Source organism: Nuphar pumila, chromosome 14 (assembly GCF_984573655.1).
Source record: "Nuphar pumila chromosome 14, dmNupPumi1.hap1.1, whole genome shotgun sequence".
In the NCBI taxonomy this organism is placed as follows: Eukaryota; Viridiplantae; Streptophyta; class Magnoliopsida; order Nymphaeales; family Nymphaeaceae; genus Nuphar; species Nuphar pumila.
The window spans coordinates 30,649,666-30,672,432 of record NC_143262.1 but is presented as its reverse complement, the minus strand read 5'-3'; the positions used below and the strand labels follow the sequence as shown (position 1 = coordinate 30,672,432).

The 22,767-nt window shown below is 35.6% G+C and overlaps 1 protein-coding gene across 1 annotated transcript; it reads left to right on the top strand.

Moving 5' to 3' along the window:
* Window positions 1-1,573: 1,573 nt before the first annotated feature.
* On the top strand, window positions 1,574-22,020 carry LOC149816717 (annexin Gh1-like). The gene is made up of 5 exons (XM_089987505.1): window positions 1,574-1,692; window positions 20,008-20,153; window positions 20,305-20,523; window positions 21,250-21,462; window positions 21,542-22,020. The coding sequence occupies exons 1-5, from the start codon at window positions 1,617-1,619 to the stop codon at window positions 21,836-21,838; spliced, it is 951 nt and encodes a 316-aa protein (XP_089843631.1). The 5' UTR covers window positions 1,574-1,616; the 3' UTR covers window positions 21,839-22,020.
* Window positions 22,021-22,767: the final 747 nt, after the last annotated feature.

Here is a 22,767-nt window from a genome sequence, read left to right as displayed (position 1 = left end):
TTGGCTAAGTAGGCTTTCCACTTGCTTCTACTTCTAACTTCCTTGTCACATGTCATATGTGGATTTGCTACTAACTTGGTTACATGATCACATGACTTGTTACATGTGCTACATGATCTCTACTTCTATCTTTCTTATCTCTAAGCTTGCCACATCTTCTATATGGATTTACTACTAACTTACATGACTTGCCACATGTCTCTTGTGGAATGAACTACCTCAAGCCCTTTCTATATGGATTTAAGTTGATCCAATGTGAATAGGGTTAAATAAAAATGTCTAATATAACTTGGATCAATCTAATGATCATTCTACAAAACCCTAATTGATATTTAAATGACTATTAAGAGATTAATTCCTAAATTCCCAATTAATGACATCTTAGATATAATCTCAATTCATTATTTACTAATTTCATATTAGTAAACTAAATGCTATTTTTAACTAAAAATTAGTAATTAAATGAACTTTCAAACTTAATTGAGCTAAAATTAAAATAAACTTTCAAAGGATTTACTAATTAAAATGATGTTTCAAACTCATTAAAAATTACCAACCTTAATTGAAGTAAAATTTCATTATTTATTTATTTATTAATCATAGAAAGTTATTCAAAATTCTTGGATTTTACACTTCTATTGGCCGACTTGATGCACTCCGTAAGCGTTGATGCCTGCATGTTCCCGAAGTCCATAAATCAAAAGAATGGGAAGAACAGTTTACAAGAAACCACCTAATGTATTGCATATATATAAATACAAGGGCTTCTATAGTGGCGCTGCTATACCACCATAGTTTATAGTGGTACACATTTGATTTACATTGATCTAAGCTCTAAATGCAAAATCTAATTATTGGATCATGTTTAACATATTTTATTTAGTATTTTCATGTGTTTAAAGTTGATTTTTTTTACCATCTTTAAACCATTCTTAATTTTATAAATTGCTGAGCCCTTGATTTTTGCCATCCCAAAAATAAAATCTTAGTGTCTTAAACATGATAAAACCTTCTAATATTACTAATAAATCATGCTAAACACATGGATAAATCTATGCAAACAAGAGTGCCTTGGCTGTATAGTATCATGGTATAGAACCACCATATGTTTTCCCTATAAATATAGGTCTAACCTGTGGAATATTACATCTAACTGCTTGACTCAAGGCATGAACCGCTTGGTTGTTATTGCAACACCAGCAATAACAGAAACAGAATGAACGAATTCCTCTACGGGTCGTCGTTAAATCGCTGGCCCCACCTGCATCATCTGACGAAAAAAGAGGGTTAAATCATACAAAACACATAAGATGGGTTGAGAAAAATAAGTTAGTTTTTTTGAAGGATATTTTTTTTTTCAATCTTATTAAACATGGTGAAGTTGAACGCAGCACCTGTTTGGTATATAAGAAGCAACGGTTAGGCGGTTGTTTGTATAAGCCCAAAGAATAGGCTGTGTTTACAAATACGCGAAATGTTAGGCCGCTTTTTGATAATTATTTTAATAAGGAAATTAGGAAAATAATGAGGGGCCATAATAAGAGTAAAAGTGTAAAACCGAGAGTTTACCCACACGCCACAAGAATCGATCTCGTTTGGTTTGCAGAGACTCAAAAATGTCGACCGTGACCGTCCCTCAGAGGGTACCCTCACCAGCTGAAGATTGCCAGCAACTGAGAGCTGCTTTTGCTGGTAATAGATCTCTCTTCTCCATATTGTTTATATACCAATGTCGGGAATCGGTGAATTCTATTTGTTAGTCGTCAAAACCTTGATATTCGACGATTTGTGCTCAAGATCTATCATGAGTGTTGCCTTTTCTCTTTGTTTATGGTAATAACCCTAACGCTTCAATCATCCAATTTGTTTCTTTTAGGCAAAAACTACCGACCACCATCATCATCATGACCATCGTTATCATCACTAATATCATCATGACCATCGTCATCATCAAGGCTTGTCCCACATCCATGTGGTCGAATAGAGATCAGGACCTACGTATCTTGAATAAAACATCATGATCCATTAGTTTTATTCTTTTCTAAAGTACTAAACTTCTTACCGTTTCTCATAATTGTGAAACAATTCATTAGTTTAGTTGGAGTCCAATTTTTTCTCACTGATTGATTTACTTGTGGTTTATCGTCCTTTACTCGATTGTGGTCTTCCTAAAGATTAGAGGCTTTTGCTCTTCGCATTGAAAACCCATTTCATATGTGTGAAACAGAGGTTGTTGTCATTTTTACCTTTGTAACCATTCTTTTGTATTAGTTGGTTGGTTGATTAGATAACTGCCGATTTGGTTATAACATAGATCAATGCAAGTGCAATTGTAAAAGAATGACTTACCATATTGCTCTAAAAGATGGGTCAGTCAACTGCCATGTCTGCAAAATCATCGTGAGAAATATTACGTGGAAAGTGGAAATTCTGTTGATTTATGAGCTTTGGTTTGTCTGCTCTCAAAAAAGATAAAAAAGAGCTTTGGATCTTCAGCCTCTTTGGCCATTTTATGTGCGGAGATTATCCTTGGTTTTGGAGATGATGACGAATTTGGAGGCTTTTTTGTGGCATTACTTTACTTAGGGATGGCAGTGGACAGGGGGGGGGAACGGGCCCTGCACCTCCTCACCCCGTTTGGACCGGGAATAGAGGACATGAAATGGGGGAATGGACCGGAGATGGAGGTTAAAATCAAAACCCGTGTGGGGATGGAGGCGAGGATGGACTTAATCTTGCCCTTGCCCTTGCCCTGCCCCACCCCGCCCTTGATCCCCGTTAAAGAAATTATTATTTTATCTTTATACATATTATAAAATCCTATACATATATACATATTCTTACGACAACAAAGCTGTATATGACATTTCCAGAACTAGATTTTGATGATGAACAAGTGAATCAACTGCATTTTACCTAAGACAATGAAGAAAGATGACAAGAATTGAAGAATTCAATGAAGAATTTTTGAAGACAAATGTGCAAATATAAATTTCATTGTCTTAGGTTCTTGTAAGAGCCTTACTTAGAGTGCATATTTCAATTGCATTTTATCTAAAAAGTCTTTAGAAAAACTTTTCTAAAAGAACCTTTCATGAAAATCATTTTAGAAAACTCGTTACTTAATTTTTCATGTTTATTAGTCGACCAATAGACTCACCAATCGACCAACTTTTTTGCGTCAATTTTTCAAAGCCAAAATGTCAACTTTCTGAATTAGTCGACTAATCGACTCTTAGTCGATCGGACAGAATGTTTGATTTCTGAAAAATTTAACAGTAGTCGACTGAAGGTTTTCTTAGTCGACCGGACAAAATATTTGTTTTCAGAAAAATTTAACAGTAGTCGACTGAAAGGTTTTTCAGTCTACTGATGATTTTCATCAGTCGACTAACTTTTCTTTAGTTGACTAAGTTTCAAACTCCAGATTTTAAAATGGCTCTGTTAAATACAGTAGTTGACTGACGATAACTGTCAATGTGCTAATATTTGATTTCAGTCGACTAACTACTGTTCCAGTCGATTAATATTGCCATTTTTTGTAACTTTTAAAAGGTGTGTCTTTTTATTTTTCAAACAAATTGACCGTTCAAAAGTGACTGTTTTGATACCCCTTCATACCCTCAACGTATGAAATCTTTAAACTATAAATATGAGTGCATTCCACACTAAAAAACATCGAATCCAATCGAATTACAAAGATCAAATTCTTTGCTTTTCACTCTTATTCATTCAAGTATTCGTTTTCTCACTCACTTGATATTTTCACTCTAGTTTTGCACTCAAATTCCTTTGAGAGATAGTGAATTCGTGAGTTGAGTATTTCAACAACCTTAGAAGCCAATTGCAGTTCATTTGCATTTATAAGAAAGACTCGTAGGTTGATTGTAAGTTTGCTTACTTATATTTTTCTGTAAAAGGAAATGACTCCTTGGTTTTGGTTTAAAGGAGTTGTTTGCTTTCAGTGGGGTTGTTACTGAAAGTGGAGCCGGATTTGGTCTGTATGTTCTTGTGGTGACACAAGGTTGATAGTGGAAATCTCAAGCGGGTTTTGCTTGGGGACTGGATGTAGGTTTGGAAGACCGAACCAAGATAAATTCTTGTGTTCTTTGTGTGATTGCTTTGCGAATTTCAAAATCTTTCAAAATTCCAGAGACGTTATTTAAAAGCCCTATTCACCCCCCTCTAGTGCTCGTTGCTTCGATCTTATAGCACTTTCATTTAGTATCAGAGCAAAGTTTGCTATATCGTGATTTTACCATCATCTAGCATGACAACAACATCGTTTTCTCAACACAAAGAAGGATGCTGGTCAGTTCGTCTTTCTCTCTTTGATGGAACGAATTATGGTTATTGGAAAGTAAGAATGACAATATTCTTACAATTTATGGATTTCGAAATTTGGAGAGTTGTTTCAGAAAAGTACCAAGCACCATTAACTATTTCAGCCAACGGACCAATGAAGCAAAGAAGACTGCTTCACACTCAACGCCAAAGCTATGAATGCGCTATATTGTGCTGTTGACAAGGTAGAGTTCAATTGCATCTCTCAATGTTCTATAATAAATGAAATTTGGCATACTCTTCTCGTTACTCATGAAGGTACGTCAAAGGTAAAGAAATCTAAGATTGCTTATTTAGTTCATAATTTTGAATTGTTTAAAATGAAGCAAAATGAGTCTATATCGGACATGGTAACAAGAATGACCGATATTACTAACACTTTAAAATCCCTTGGAAAAGAATATTCACAAGTGGATTTAGTTAGAAAAATCCTAAGGTGTTTAACTCCTGAATGAGAAAGAAAAAACCACAGCAATAGAGAAAGCAAATGATTTAAACACCCTTTCTCTTGAAGATTTGGTTGGCAACTTAATGGCATATGAAGTCCAACTTCATGATAGACAAGAAGAAGAACCCAAGAAGAAATCTCTTGCTTTCAAGGCCATTTTTGACTCTGAAGATTAAGAAGAAGATGAAGATATTGCCCTCATCGTAGGGTAATTCAAAAGTGATGAGGGCAATTCAAAAGATTCATAAAAAAAGGGAAGATTTCAAAGGAAGGTAAAAAAATTTGATTCTTCCAATCCTAATGAAGTCAAGTGCTTTAACTGCAAAAAAGCATGACATATTAAGAAAGATTGTCTTCTTCTCAAAATAAAAAATCAAGCCCAATGACCAATTCAAGAAGAAAAAGACATTTCAAGCAAGTTAGGATGATAGTGACTCCTCTTCCGATGAAGAATCAAATGAAGAAGTCGCTAATATGTGCTTTGTAGCACAAGAAAACTCGGTAAGTCAATTTGATTATGATGACTTATTAAAAGCTTTTAATGATTTATATACTAGATTTAAGAGTCCAAGTTCTAAAAACAAAGAGTTAAAAAATGAAAATTTAACTCTTGACTCTAAAAACAAAGTGTTACTTCAAGAGATGAAAACTCTTGTCAAGCATTTGAGATAAAAGAAATTGAAATTAGAACCAAAATCTTATAAGAAGAAATATCAAGTTTGAAAGAAAAATCTCAAATGATCTTCTTTCTATAGTGACCAAGTTCAATAATGGACAAGAAAATTTAGAAAGACTTATTGGTTCTCAAAGATGCTCGGTTAATAAAACCGGATTGAGATATAGTTTATTTGATACACAAAATAGACCAAATTATGTAGTAAAGAATCAAAGTCAAAATTCTTAATCATTGGTTCAAAGAACTCAATTTTCTAGTCATAATAGAAATGCATCTAATCATGGTACTTATAAAGCTTATAAGTTTAGACATGATTATTCTAGAAATGCTAAATCTTTTTATAGAAAGAATATTTACTCTCAAAGGAAACCAAAATCGAAATGGATATGGGTTCTTAAGACTAACGCTCATAGACCCGAAAATAAAAAGGGGTCAAATGCTTTGTCTTCCAATTTTGTTGTAGGTACACAAAATAAGGAGCAAATGGATCTTGGACAGCGGTTGTTCCACCCTCCAAAGTAAGGAGCATATGACTTGAAGGCCGGAGTTATTTTTCACCCTCCAAAGTAAGGATGGAGGAACTCTCACCTTTGGTGACAATAACAAGGGAAAAGTAATCGGTATTGATAACATTGGTAATCCAAAATTTTTCTTGATAGAAAATGTGCTTTTAGTAGATGACTTAATGCATAATTTATTATCCATTAGTCAATTATGTGATAAAGGTTTTCTCATTTCTTTTGAATATGATTTATGCTTAATTTTTGATTTTCATTCTAAAAAGATCATTTTTAAAGGTAAAAGAAGAAATAATGTATATAAACTTTATCTAGATGAGTTACCTACTTTTAATGAAAAATGTTTTATCGCTTCAAATGAAATTAAATGGTTATGGCATAAGAGACTTGGACATGTTAACTTTAAATTAATTTCTAAGTTATCCAAGAATGATCTTGTTAGAGGCCTACCTATAATACCATATAAGAAGGATCACTTATATGATGCTTGCCAAATGGGTAAACAAATTAAGAGTTCTTTCAAAGCAAAAGATATAATTTCAAGAAAACGTCCTCTTGAACTTTTACATTTAGATCTATTTGGACCATCTAGAATTCAAAGTTTGAATGGTAGTAAATATGCTTTTGTTATAGTAGATGATTATTCTCGTTTTACTTGGGTGATTTTTCTAAAAAGCAAAAATGATGTTTTTTCTGAATTTTCTAAACTTTGTAGAAGAATTACAAATGAAAAATCTACATCTATTATTACCATTCGTAGTGATCATGGTGGTGAATTTGAAAATAAATCTTTTCTAAAGTTTTGTGATTTACATGGTATATCTCACAACTTTACTTTTCCTAGAGCGGCTCCACAAAACGGAGTTGTTGAAAGAAAAAAGAGAACTTTGCAAGAATGTGCTAGAACCATGCTTTAAGATAAAAATTTACCAAAATACTTTTGGGCTGAAGCAATAAATACAACATGTTATGTTTTAAACTGTGTTTTTATTCGACCATTTTTACATAAAACATGTTTTGAATTGTATTATGATCGTATACCAAAGATTTTATATTTCAAAATTTTTGGTAGTAAATGCTTCTTGTTAAATATCAAAGATAATCTTGATAAGTTTGATTCAAAATCAGATGAAACAATATTTCTTGGATATTCTTGTAGAAGCAAAGCTTATCGCGTTTTTAATAAAAGAACATCTTGTATTGAAGAATCTTTACATATTGCATTTGATGAGAATAATGAGCAGATTATACCTCTAAGCGAAGGAGAGGAAGTCATACTTCAAGGAGAACCTTTGATAGAGAGCACTTCTCAAGAAAATATTCCTCTTCCACCGGTTTGAAAAGAAGTTCCCAATCATCCACATGAGCAGATTATTGGAGAAATAAAGAGTGACGTTCAAACTAGAAGGCAATTGCAATATATTGCAAATATTTCTTTCATATCTAAAATAGAACCAAAGAATATCAATGAGGCTTGTGATGATGAATTTTGGCTTTTAGCTATGTTTGAGGAACTCAACCAATTTACTAGGAATGATGTATGGGATCTAGTTGATAGACCAAAAGATCATTCGGTAATTGAAACAAGATGTGTCTTCCGAAATAAGCTGGACAAAATTGGCGAAGTCATTCAAAACAAAGCAAGGCTAGTAGCACAAAGCTATAATAAAGAAGAAGATGAAACCTATGCACCAGTGGCTCGATTGGAATCAATTCGAATGATGCTGACATTTGTGAAAAGAGTCGATTATGGATCTGGATTCAATCCAGACCCATATCCACATATGGGTTGTGCTATGTTGTAATTTTAAACATTCACTAAAGGGTATTTCTGTACCCTAATCTTTGTAATCTTTATTTTACATATGTTTTAAATAGATCAGTCACGAGTGGAGGATGTAGCCGTGACTTTCAACAGCCCTATTTTTCCTTTCTCGTTTTCTCCTTGCGCAGGTAAACCTGGAGTTCACTTTTTCGCATGGTATCAGAGCAGTAGCCTGGGATTGCATCTCCAAACAGGACTGTTCAAAGAGATCTTAAGCTCCAAGCCGAAAATCCGTGAGTTCAATATATCTCGTCTGCATCCTCTCCTTCAATCTGCCTTCTTTGTTTCAATCTGCCTTCTTTGTCTAAACCCAGAATCAATTTGCGTCTTTCCCTCTTGAATCCTTTTAAACCCAAACCTCCAATCAATCAATGTCTGCCTTCTTTGTCTAAACCCAGAATCAATCTGCGTCTCATCATATTTCTGTTTTCATGCCTTCTTCAATCATTGTCTCAGCATATTTCTATTTCTTTAATCGACGATTTCTGAAATTTCTTTTCTAAAATCAAGAATGTCTCTCGACTTCTATCTTCTTCTTCTATTGACAACAATCTTTAAAAGGATCATCGATCTGCTGTCAATCTGTCTTAAATTTTTTTTTTCTGTGTTATCTATACCATTCTCGTTATTTGAGATTACAGATTTTGTTAAAGGCTAGTTATGTTCATTCAACAAGGTATATTTCTTTTATCAATCTGAAACCGATTCAGTGTTGACAGCATCAGACCTCTTATGTTTGCTGACCACAACAGGATATAACCTTTCTGGTTAAACTTTCAGCAAAAAAAAAAAAAAGAGTCGTTGATTCTCTTATCTATTAACTGAATCTGGTCCGAAAGTTTTCTTTTTCTTATTCCCAATCACTTGTGTTACCCTCAATGGATTCCTCATTCTCACAAACGCCTCTTTCTTCTAATTTTCTTAGTCAACTCGTTTCTGAGAAGTTAAACAATAGCAATTTCTTGACCTGGAAAAGACAAATCGTCCCTTTTATAAGGAGTCAAGATCTCTCTGGACATCTGGATGGGTCAATTCTAACCCCTCCAGAGTTTATCTCGCAAGAAAAGGAAGATGATAAAGGGACATCCTCTACTGTGCTTCTCAGAAACCCAGATTATATCGCGTGGATGAAGAGAGACCAAGCATTGGTGGCATACATCACCTCTACATTGTCACAAGAGGTTCTTGTAGCCATCCCTGATGATTGTTCAACCAGGGAATTATGGGATAAGTTACTTCAGACATATTCACAAATATCCGAGGGTAGAGTTATGTTTCTTAAGCGAGAATTTCAGATGTTAGGAAAGATTCCATGTCGATCATGGAATACTTAAATAAAATGAAGAGTATCACGGATCAGCTGGCTATCGTGGGATGTGTGATTAATGACAAAGACAAAGTACAACAAACTCTAAGCGGACTAGGGCCAAATTATCATGTTCTAACGACGTCATTATTATGCCTCCCAGAGCTTCCTAAGTTCGAAGATTTACGTGCAAAATTGTTACAATATGAGAAGAGTCTGAAGGGGTTTTCTGAATAAAATCATGTGCAATCTGGGACTTAAGAAGTTCTTGCTACAGGGCTAACTTATGGCAGAGGAAGATGAGGTAGTGCTTTTCGAGGTAGGAATGGACAGGGAAGAGTTGGTTTTGGGGGTCGTGGGCTACTTCCAACGCCCAATGTTTCTTCCAATTTGCAAGGTCAAAGGCCCATCCCTACCTGTTTCTTATGTAACAAGGGGGACATATTAAAGCAAATTGTTGGTTCAATCCCCAGAATAAAGGGAAATCTTTGCAATTAGAAGCCAAGAAAGACACAGAAAATTCAAAGGCTGGGGGAGAAGTAAAAGAGTTACTATTGGCAGCACTGGCATGGCTAAATATGAAGCAAAATGATAAAGACACTTGGTATGTTGACTCAGGGGCAGCAACCCACGTTTCAGGTGATGCGGGTAAACTCTTAAACCTTATTCCTTATGTTGGTAGAAATAACATAGTCACAGGAGATGGGACTCACCACTCTATATCGCACATTGGAAATGTTGTTATACCCATGTCTAAGTCTTCCCTTCAACTTCCAAATGTTCTTCATGCACCAAATATTCAGAAAAATGTTGTTTCTGTGTCAAAACTTGTTGATGATATTAATGCTACAGTTGAATTTACTCCCTCTTCTGTTTATGTCAAGGATTTTCACACGAGGGAGGCATTCGTTGAAGGAAAAAGGCGAGGCAATATGTACATCTTTCAAGAAGATCCCTCCTCCACAACTCATTCTACTTGTTCATCGAAGCTCTATCAGCATCCATCATTAGTCTCATCTGAGTCTGTGTTCGTTATTTCTGAATGTAATAAGTCAATCCTTTGGCACAGTCGATTGGGTCATTGTGGTCGTCATTTCATTGAAAAACTTGTCTCAAATAATTTGATTCCTAAGTCTAGTCTGGGTTCAGAAACAAGTAAAATAAAATGTCCGAGTTGTCATTTATGTAAGAGTCATGTTTTACCCTTCAATTCAATCAATAAAAGAGCTTCAAAGCCTTTTGAAATCATATGTTCTGATGTCTGGGGCCCTTCCCCAATTGCTTCTGCTTCTGGAAGTAGATATTACCTTATCTTTGTTGACGTTACACTTGGATATTCTTCATGAAGCATAAATCAGAAGTCTTTGGAATATTTCGACAGTTCTATTCCTTTATCAAAAACCACTTCTCTGAAAACATCCTACATTTTCAATGTGATGGAGGGGGAGAGTTCTCCTCTAGTGATTTTATTGAATTTCTCCAGCATAATGGAATAAGGAGGAGAGTGTCTTGCCCACACACACCTCAACAAAATGGGATTGCTGAGAGGAAGCATCGACATATTGTTGAGAGTGTAATGAGCATGATGCATAATAGTAACCTTCCTATTACTTTATGGACAGAGGCCTTTCACTCTACAGTGTATGCGATAAACCGCTTACCCATGTCACTGTTGGAAGACAAATCACCATACTTTACACTTTTTGGCATCCATCCTGATTACCATGAATTACGTGTTTTTGGATCTGTTTGTTATGTGCAGATTGATAGCTCATTAAGGCATAAGTTTCAAGACAAAGCCTTGAAGTGTAGATTTGTGGGGTATGCAAATGAATATAAGGGGTACAGGTGTTATGATCCTTCGAGTAAACGCATTAAAGTATCGAGAAACGTTATTTTTGATGAGATGAACTTTGATAATCAACCAACAAACTCCTCTGGCTCATGTTCCAATGTTGAGGTATATTGTCCATGGCTAAGCTCCGAACTCTTCTCCAACATTAATACTGAATGCTCTCTGGATTGCAGTCAGAAGGATACATGTGAGGAGTCAGAAGATGCATCACAATCAGAAGAAGTTAATGGTCAATCCTTGGAGACAGGAAGGTATAAGGGCATCGTCTACATTCGACGTGAGAAGGACCTTCCACCTGTCTCTACTTCCTGTACGGACCTTAATATGCCTCCTACTTCCTCACAGATGTTGTCGGTCAGAAGGTCTACTCGGGCTCGTCACCCACTTGACAAATGGGTCAGTTACAAAAATTTTTCACTAGATTATCAATTGTTTTTGACATCCATAACCAAAGAATATGTGAAATTCCACTAGAGGGGGGTGAATAGTGAAATATGAAAAAGATCGATAATATAAAATTTAAAGGCAATAAGGCACAACACAGAAAACACAAGATTTATACTGGTTCGGTCGAGTTACTGACCTACATCCAGTCCCCAAGCAAAACACTTGAGCCTTTCACTATAAAATCCGAGTTACCGGATAAATAGTACAATCACCCTCTTTCCCAAAGGTCTACTTCTCTCAACAGAGAAGAGAACACCCTCTTTCACAGAGGTCTACTTCTCTCAACAGAGAAGAAAACACCCTCTTTCACAGAGGTTTACTTCTCTCAACAGAGAAGGGAAACAGTGAATAACAAAAAGTTACAATACTTCCTATAGAATCTTCAGAATGATATGAATGCACGAATGAAGATTCTCAGAATGTTCTTTTCTTTTCACACAGATGATTCTCTTTGTCAAAGAGCTTTTTTTGACTTTTTCTCTTTCTTTTCTCTTTCTTTTTCTAGGCTCTCTTTTTCAAATATTGAATAAAAATTTTTCTCTTTGTAAGCTCACATGTCTTCGTGAAATACTATTTTGTTAGTGAATGTATAGCCTCAAGAAAATAGTTGTTGCCTTTTTGAAATGATTTTCCTTTTGAGATATGAGATGTCAAGTCATTTCAAAAACAACTTTGTGTAAAAAGATATGTGTATTACATTGCTTTTTCGAAAAGTCTTTTTTCCATAAGTGTAGCATTTGGGGTACACTATTCGTTGTTGTATTTTAAATGAGATATAATTTGTAAAAGGTCTATTCATAATAAATGATTTGTAGTACATTAAACGTTGGAGTGTAAGTTATCATGTAGTTTTGTCTTTACTCAATTTAATGATTTGTAGTATATTAGTATATTTCTTACAAATCACCACTTCTTTAGTTAAATGTATGTAAGAACAATAAATGCTTTGTTGAGTACTTTATTTATAAATGGTCATTTCTCAAATGTTTTTTGAAGTGTCATTTAATGTTTACAGAAGAAATAATGACTTTAAGTAAGTCGACATTCTTGAGTGTGAATTTTTACTATTAAATAAATAGTCATTTCTTAAATGCTTTTGAGGTGTCATTTAATGTTTACAGAAAGAATGATTACTTTAAGTAAGTCGACATTCTTGAGTGTATAAAGTAACTAAAGTCTTTTTCAAACATAATATAATAATATTTGTTTTGTCAATTCAAGATTGTCGATTATGTATTAAATTCATTTTGTCTTTTTCTTTCATACTTGAAATCATTAGCTTTTATTTCTTTTCAAGTTGTCATTTTTATAAATGCATGTTAGAAGGTACAATTAATGTTTTTGAAATCATGAGTTATTATATCTTATCAAAATACTTTTTTCATAAATGTTTGTAAGAAAGTACAATGATTTGTTTCCAAAAAGGTGCTTTTTGAAATATCGTATCCTTTTATGAAACATAGCTTTTTGTAAATAGATGGCTTTATATGATAAAGCATGTAATATGAAATATGAATATGCATGCTTCTGAAGGTTCTGTTACATATGACTCTAAAGAAGAAAAAAAATCTTCATCTTGAAGTAGCCGATCTCCTTGGATGATCTTTAAGAATGTATGACTCATCAAGCTTTTTCTTCAGAGAGTATGATTGCACCAAGGGTTGTACTTGAGCAGGTTGTCTCCATTCTTTTTAGGTGAAATAACCTTACATCAAATACTCGTTAAATATATGACAAATCATATCCAGTCATAATATAACAATTTTCATGAAGGCATATCATCATATCATATTAAAGCATATATGACAGTATATCATATTATGTGTCATCAAAACATAGTTTCTTAACATTATGAACCTCTCACATTTTATCAAGCTGCCAACTCAAAGAAGTGGATTGAAGCAATGAATGAAGAAATGAAAGCTTTACATGAATGTGGTACTTGGGAGGTTGTTCCTAGACCACCAAATAGAAATGTAGTCGGATCGAAATGGGTGTACAAGATTAAATATAAACCTGATGGGAGTATTGAAAGGTACAAAGTTAAACTTGTTGCCAAAGGATTCACACAAGAGCAAGGGCAGGATTTTGATGAAACTTTTAGTCCTGTGGTGAAAATGGGGACCATTCGAATTGTGTTGGGTCTAGCTGTTGAACATGGATGGATATTAAGTCAGCTAGATGTTAAAAATGCCTTCTTGCATGGAGATCTCAAGGAAGAAGTCTATATGGAGCAGCCCACAGGATATGCAGAACACGATATTGATCAATACGTGTGTAAACTGAAACGAGCGATATATGGTTTGAAACAGGCATCTCGTTCTTGGTTCGAGAGTTTTTCGCTTGAAATACAGAGACATGGCTTCTCTAGATCTCTTCTTGATCATTCATTATTCATCTACAAGAAGCAGAGTGTGACCACACTCCTATTGATATATGTAGATGACATCATCATTACAGGTAACTGCGAAACTCATATTGAGGAAGTAAAGAAATTGTTGAATCAGAGATTTAAAATGAAGGATCTCGGAGATCTACGATATTTCCTTGGGGTGGAAGTCGACAAGACATGTAATACACTTACTCTCACTCAACACAAATACACAGTGGATATTCTCCGTAGAGCGGGTATGATGAATTGCAAACCCCTGGCAACCCCAAGTGTCGTGCATCAGAAACTGAGTTCTAAAGAAGGAGACTTATATGAAGATCCTACTAGATACCACAACATAGTAGGTATGTTACAATACCTAACATTCACTCGACCTGATATAGTGTATTCTGTCAATCAGATTTCTCAATTTATGCATGAACCTCATACATCACATATGGAGGCAGTTAAGAGAATACTAAGATATCTAAAAGGTACTGTCGGCGATGGCCTTGTATACAGAAAGAGTGAGCTGAATCAAGGTGCATATGAGATCATTGTTTATGTTGACGCTGATTGGGCAGGTGATCCAGACGAATGTCGATCAATATCTGGTTATTGCAGTTTTCTTGGGTCAAACCTAGTTTCTTGGAGCAGTAAAAAGCAGAAAGCCATAGCTAGATCAAGCACAGAGGCTGAATACAGATCGATGGCTTCCACGATTACAGAGGCTACGTGGATAAGACATCTTCTCACAGAAATAGGAAAATCGATTGCTCGATCATTTTACTATATGACAACCAAAGTGCCATCAATATGTCTTTCAATCCTATTTATCATAGTCGAGCAAAACACATTGAGATAGATCAACACTTTGTAAGGCAAAAGGTTGAAGAAAAAGAAGTTGAGCCCAATTTTGTCCGAACAAAAGAACAAGTTGTAGATATATTCACAAAAGGATTAACAAAGGACAAGTTTTGGATGTTAAAAGGCAAGTTGTTCATGATCCAAGATCATGTACAACTTGAGGGAGGGTGAAAAGAATCGATTATGGATCTGGATTCAATCCAGACCTGTATCCACATATGGGTTGTGCTATGTTGTAATTTTAAACATTCACTAAAGGGTATTTCTGTACCCTAATCTTTGTAATCTTTATTTTACATATGTTTTAAATAGATCAGTCACGAGTGGAGGATGTAGCTGTGACTTTCAGCAGCCCTATTTTTCCTTTCTCGTTTTCTCCTTGCGCAGGTAAACCTAGAGTTCACTTTTTCACAATTTGCTCATTATTAGATTTATAAATTTGTTTTAGAACATTTTGTTTTTGAAAAATCTTAAAATCGAACTTTTTAGTCGACTGATGAAAATCGATTAGTCGACTGATGGTTGTTTTTAAATTTTTAAAAGGAAGGGACCCGATACCCCTTGGTTTTGTTTAAAAAGGGAAGTCGTTATTCTTAAAAAAAAAAAACACGCCCGCATGTTTACACCTCTTCTGAAGCCGATCGTATTCTTTCTCTGTGTCGTTTCTTTCCCTCTTCCACAAACCCTAGGAGACTTAATCTCTTGCCGATCGCACTCCTCCTCGTCGAAACCTTCTTGCCGCGACAGAGTGCTTCTACAGTAGCTCACGTTTGCGACGTTGGACGACCATTTCTCTGCACCAACAACATTTGTTATCATTCACGTGCTAGACGACATCTTTTGCAACATTGGAGAGTCGTCTTCCACTACGTCTCCTCTTTGTTGCTCGTTGCTTGTTTTGGCCACTAACAGAGACCATGATTGTGGATAGCCTACTGTCCATCGTATCCTTCCCGGCGATCAACGGAGCACCGTCCGCATCGCACGAAGGCCACTCTAGTCTTCTTTGGTAGAAAGCTACCGTCTTCCACTCACCAGAATTTTCTTGCCTCGTCGGAAGCCATCTTCAATAGCATCTCAACCTCGTCGGAAGCCATCCTCAACAGCGTCTCAACCTTGTCGATCAACCACTCCCTGCGACATCGCCTCTCTTCGACAGGTTCATCTTCTCTTCCAACCATGCCTCGTCAGAAAATAGCTTCCGCACAAGGTTCCCCTTCATCTACACTACAAGCACGTCATGGATTTTCTCTTAGACTACTCCGAAATCCCCTTCTATACGATACTTTTGGATCGATTTTTGCACTCCCTATATTACCTAGTCGAAATGTTCTGTTTCACTTATTTTCTCGCTATAATATCAAAGAACTATTCACAACCATTTCACATCATTTTGACGCCGGTTCCGACCGATTTCATTATTCTTTATTGATCCATTTGTTTTACACTAATTTACAAATTGATCATGAAACTGAATTTCTTTCCTCTCTTGTTCGCGATGTTGAAATTGAGTTTGATTCTAAACTTCTTGGACAAATCCTAAATATTCCACCTTCAGAAACTCTTTTCAATACTATTGAACTTAACGATGAAAGAATTTTTGAACAAATTATTCTTCCCGGTACACCTCATTGTCCTCCCTTCAAGAATACCAATCTTCAAACTCGCGCTCGCATTGCTGGATGAATTCTTGCCCACAATGTCCTACCTAAACTGGATCTTTTGATTACTATTCCACAGATCTCTCTACGACTCTTTATGTCTTATTTGGAAATATTTCTGTAAATTGGGCCAACGTGTATTTTATTATGTTGTAGAAACAAAAACCCTTTCTTTCGTATGGATGTCTTCTTACCCGTATTTTCAAATATTTCAAAGTACCCCTAACCAATGAAAAATCTATTGAACAAAAAGAATACTTTGATCAAACTATTTTTAAACGAATGAAACTCACCTATCTACCTCCTGCACCTTTTGGATCTCCCACATCCTCTGAACCATCACCATCTCAAGTAAAACGAAAGAAAGTCACTATTGATCAAGATCATGATGAAGTTTTACAACAAATAGAAGCTTTGGAGCTATATCAACACACTTTTTGTGAGGATGTGACTCAACAACTTTCATCAATTCAGAATGATATTGCTGAACTCAAAGAGATGATCAAACAACACTTCTCTTGAACTTTATTTACTGTTATTGCTTTGATAAAACAACATTTCTTTTCCTGAACTTTTATAATTTCTGGGTTGTAATATTTTGAACTTGTATTTGCCTTTTGCTTATGCTATGACTCACTTACTTCTTTTGATTATGACAAAGGGGGAGAAAAAGACAAACATGAAAATTACATGAGAAAGCATTGAAAATTGCATAAGAACTTGATACCAATTTCATGAAAAAGAAATAGAAATGCATGAAGTAATGATGAAAATGCAAAACAATCAATATGTGATATATATGCTTTGATTGTGCTAACTTCTTATGTTTTGCAGCATATTGATAGGGGGAGTAAAATCTCCATCTATGCATCTAAATGCTCCATCTTTGACTAGTTTGTCATCATCAAAAGGGGGAGATTGTTACGACAATGAAGCCGTATATGACATTTACAGAACTAGATTTTGATGATGAACAAGTATGAAAAAAGATGACAAGAATTGAAGAATTCAATGAAAAATCTTTGAAGACAAATGTGCAAATATAAATTTCATTAAATGTCTTAGATTCTTGTAAGAGCCTTACTTAAAGTGCATATTTGAATTGCATTTTATCTAAAAAGTCTTTAGAAAAACTTTTCTAAAAGAACCTTTCATGAAAATCATTTTAGAAAACTCTTTACTTAATTTTTCATGTTTATTAGTCGACCAATACACTCACCAGTCGATCAACTTTTTTGCGTCGATTTTTCAAAGCAAAAACGTCAACTTTCTGAATTAGTCGACTAATCGACTCTTAGTCGATCGGATAGAATGTTTGATTTCTGAAAAATTTAGCAGTAGTCAACTGAAGGTTTTCTTAGTCGACCGGACAAAATGTTTGTTTTCAGAAAAATTTAACAGTAGTCGACTGAAAGGTTTTTCAGTCTACTGATGATTTTCATCAGTCGACTAACTTTTCTTTAGTCGACTAAGTTTCAAACTCCAGATTTTAAAACGGCTCTGTTAAACACAGTAGTCGACTGACGATAACTGTCAGTCTGCTAATATTTGATTTCAGTCGACTAACTACTGTTCCAGTCGATTAATATTGTCGTTTTCTATAACTTTTAAAAGGTGTGTCTTTTCATTTTTCAAACGAATTGACCGTTCAAAAGTGACTGTTTTGATACCCCTTCATACCCTCAACGTATGAAATCTTTAAACTATAAATATGAGTGCATTCCACACTAAAAAACATCGAATCCAATCGAATTACATTGAATTACAAAGATCGAATTCTTTGCTTTTTACTCCTATTAATTCAAATATTCATTTTCTCACTCACTTGATATTTTCACTTCAGTTTTGCACTCAAATTCCTTTGAGAGATAGTGAATTCGTGAGTTGAGTATTTCAACAACCTTAGAAGCCAATTGCATTTCATCTGCATTTATAAGAAAGGCTCGTAGGTTGATTGTAAGTTTGCTTATTTATATTTTTCTGTAAAAGGAAAGGACTCCTTGGTTTAAAAGAGTTGTTTGCTTTCAGTAGGGTTGTTACTGAAAGTAGGGCCGGATTTGGTCTGTATGTTCTTATGGTGACACAAGGTTGATAGTGGAAATCTCAAGCGGGTTTTGCTTGGGGACTAGATGTAGGTTTGGAAGACCGAACCAAGATAAATTCTTGTGTTCTTTGTATGATTGCTTTGCAAATTTCAAAATCTTTCAAAATTCCAGAAACGTTATTTCAAAGCACTATTCACCCCCCCTCTAGTGCTCGTTGCCTCGATCATATAGCACTTTCACATATTCCTAACCCTAACATAAAACCCTTTCTCGAATCTCTCATCTTTCTTTCCTCTAACGAGCTGCGTGAGCTCCCATTTCTCTCATCCCCTTCTAACGGCGAAAGACAGCCATGGCAGCGGCGGAAGGACCGGGAAAAATGAAGGACATGAAATAGGGAATGGATTGGGGATGGAGGTTAAAATCAAAACCGGTGCGAGGATGGAGGGCAAAATTTTGAGACAGGGTGGAGACCTTGTCCCCTGCCCCTGCCCCCGCCCCGGTCTACTGCCATCCCTAGCTGTACTTAAAGACGGAGTTCAAGGCATGGTCTGCTTAAAAGCTTGAGCACCAACTTGGGATGGCCTAGGGTGCAGTTGACAATAGGCTAATTACCCACTTGAGCTGGAAAGGTTCGCATTGCCTATGCAAGACTTTGCTGCAAGTTTGCTGAATGGGGCCAAGTCCAAGCTGAAAGTGTGCAGGTGTTGGCAGGGTTGGTGAGTTCATTCAGGTCTTTGCATGAATAACATAAATTTCACCATATTTGGTGAGACTAAAGATAATAAATTGAGCGTTGAGTGTCTAATCCAAGTCTACCCTATGTTAGGGCAGGTCTCGTTAGACTAGTGCAAGCTGCAGATATGCGGGAGTGGGGACTGGACCAATCTATATATCATCAAACATTTTGGATTTAGGTCCACTCTTTGAAAACATTGTTCCTGCCTTATTATAATGAAAGTTGCAGGAGTGTGCTTGAGTTCTAAATTACAGAATTCTTTCAACAATTCGGCACCCCTGCATGAGCATGATAGTAAGCGACGCCCTATCGTGCATGTGAAGGTTGTCTCTGGTTGATCGTGGAGTTGAGAATCCAATCTGGGCCTGTATAAATTTATAAACTATGACCCACAATGATGATCCAGGACTGGCTGTCCCTTGAACATAGTTAACCCGGTTCTGAACTCGATGCATTGTGAATTGTGTGCACATCCATGCTTCCAAGAGTTAGTTTGAGTATGAGGAAGCTGTACATGTATGTAAGAGTTTGTGTGGGTATGAGCTAAGAGTTGAGACTTGAGAAGAGTTCTGGAAACCTATGTACTTGGTCTGAATCAGCTGTTGGCTGAACCAAATATTTGCTTGGTTCTCTAAGGCAATGAGAATCCAAGATATCCTGGTGTCACTGAGCCTTAATGATCAAATTTATGGGTTGTGACTTGAGGGTTGTGGATTTTTGTTTTTAGATGTTTATGTATGCATGAATGCTCCATGAGAATCATGAGCACTTATGCTCTTTTTGGTACATTTGGAAGATTGAGTAAAACTTGGATTCTTTCATTGAGGCACAAAACTCAATGCCTAATGGTTCTATGTTCTTTATTATCATTCAACCTGTTGCAGTATTGAAATTCATTTCTACAGGTTGGGGAACAAATGAGAAGTTAATCATATCCATACTGGGACATAGGAATGCCACACAACGTAAATTAATCTGCAATACTTATTCTGAACTCTATCAAGAAGTTCTCCTGAAGGATCTAGAGAAGGAGCTGTCAAGTGACTTTGAGGTAATGATAGCTGTTACCTATTTTTATCTTCTGATGCTCTGGAAAGAAATATTAGTTTTAGAATCGATGCTTAATCTTCTGTCAAATTGTGTGAATTCTGTTGAATAGTAGATCCATATTGATGACTTGTTTAAAAATGTTGATAAACCAGAGGGCTTTGCTTCTGTGGACCTTGGACCCAGCTGAACGTGATGCATTATTGGCCAATGAAACTATTAAGAGGTGGAACCCTAAGGACCACATCCTCATAGAAATAGCATGTGCAAGGTCTCCAAAGGAGCTTTTACTGGTTAGAGAGGCGTATCATGCTCGCTTTAAGAGATCAATTGAAGAGGATATTGCACCGCATACGACTAGTGGACTCCGTAAGGTATAAATATCTTTTTTTTATCGGTCCAATGTTATAATAGATTTTATTTGACCTATTTTAATGCAATTTATGCTCATGTTATGCTTTTATTTTCATTTTTATCTTGTCTTTCCATGTATGAATTTATATCTTTGTTGACTATTCTTTTCAGTGACTTATTTTTAGTCATTTAGGTCCCTTTTATAGAAGAATATGAAACCATCTGCCTTACTGCACTTCACGCATGCATGGCAAGCTAATATTTAATTATTGAAAGAATTCCATTTCTTCCTTTCATCCATTAAATTTTCATATTTTGTGATTAATCTACAGAAAATGTTTGCATTTGTCTGACCAGGAAGGTATGTATGAACATTATCCAGTTTATGAATTTCAAGTTTTAGGATCCAGACATAGATAATCATCTCATGAATTTGTAATTTTTTCTAGTCCAGTGGTTATCTTTATCGACAAGTCTTTCCTGCAACAGTATTGCGGTGGTATATAGTTTTAAGATTGTGTTGGAAAAGGAGCGCTGGACTGGTCAACTTCTCTCGGGGGATTTAAACTTCATGAATTAGGAATAAGGTGGACATGTTTAGAGGGTGTCCAGTTGTAAATTTGAAACATTTCACAATCCATGCATCAACTTTATGCATGTCTTTTCACTAGTTTCCATGGTTGACAGAAAATATTGTGCTTGTAATTCAATTCTTAAATTAACTGAGCGCAAATTTTCCTTGTCAGCTTTTGGTGGGTCTCATTAGTTCATATCGCTATGAAGGAGTAGAGATTGACATGAATCTTGTGAAGAAAGAAGCCCAGATACTGCATGATAAGATCAAGGGCAATGCTGTGAATCATGAAGAGGTCATCAGGATACTGACTACAAGGAGCAAACCCCAGCTGAATGCAACAATTAACCATTACAAGAATGCATTTGGGAATCACATAAACAAGGTAGAGATCTATCTTGCTACTCTCATTAACAGTCTAAAAGTTTGTTATGTTGAAAAAAGTAAATTCACTTTCTCTTCAGGATCTCAAGGCTGATCCCAAGGATGAGTTTCTCTCTGCATTGAGAGTAACTATAAGATGTCTAATAGCTCCAGAAAAACATTTTGAGAAAGTTCTCCGAATGGCAATCATGAAACTTGGGACAGATGAAGGGGCACTTACCAGGGTGGTGGTGACACGAGCTGAAGTAGATATGAAGCAGATCAAGGAGGAATACTTCAAAAAAAATAGCATTGGGTTGGACAAAGCCATTGCAGATGATACCTCAGGTGACTATAAAGAGTTACTTCTTACCTTGATAGGCCATGGAGATGCTTGATGCCTTCTCAATAATATTATTTTCACCTGTCATGCAGACAGCAATATGTTCTCGCTTATTGTGGTTCAAAAGTTTGTTGCACATGAGGAAGTTCTGTAGTACCAAACTGGATCTTTCTTATATTTGAGATGTTTTTTTCCCAAATTTTTAGCAATGCTAAGTGGTGCTTTTTCTTCAGAGTATGTAACTGGTAGCATAATGGATGTCATTTTCACTAATTTCTTTAACAAATAAACAAATCACTATACTATTCCAACATGAATGAAGAACCATAATCTTTCATAATAATGTTTAAGCTGAATGTTAGGGCCTATCAATGAAAAGCGAAATCCCGGTGGGGGAAGGGGGGGCCGGTGCCTTTCTTTGACGGCCGTCACTCCTATTTGTTTGTCAGCCGTGGGGAACTACGTGATTTTCACTAGGAATCTTGTAAAAGGCCTTTAATAAGAATAAGCTGTCTATGTCTTCAAAGCCAATGGTGTTCTAGCCTATTACTAATAAAGTTATAAGTGAAGCATATAACTCAACCAATAGAGGGATAATTATCATTTGAAATATATACAAGCAAAGTGTTAACTACAATTTCTATGTCTAATCTTCTAGTTAACAGCAAGATTTAATGCATATGCTTATTGTACTGAAGTGCCCACCCAAACACACAAAGTATGAGCAAAGGAAAAATTCAGAGGAAGATAATGATGTATGATTTTTTTTCAGAATAAAGTAACAAATATAGAGGTGTATATGTGAAAAAAGCAACTAATGAAAAAATATATTTAATTTGGAAAATAACAAGTATGGTATTTTATGGTAGTATTACAGATGGCGTATTTAAAGTATCTTGTCAGTAAGCTTTTAATATCATTTTTCATGCATACACATGCAAGTACATATTCCTTGTTTTTATATAGATAAGTGGGAAAGCTTAG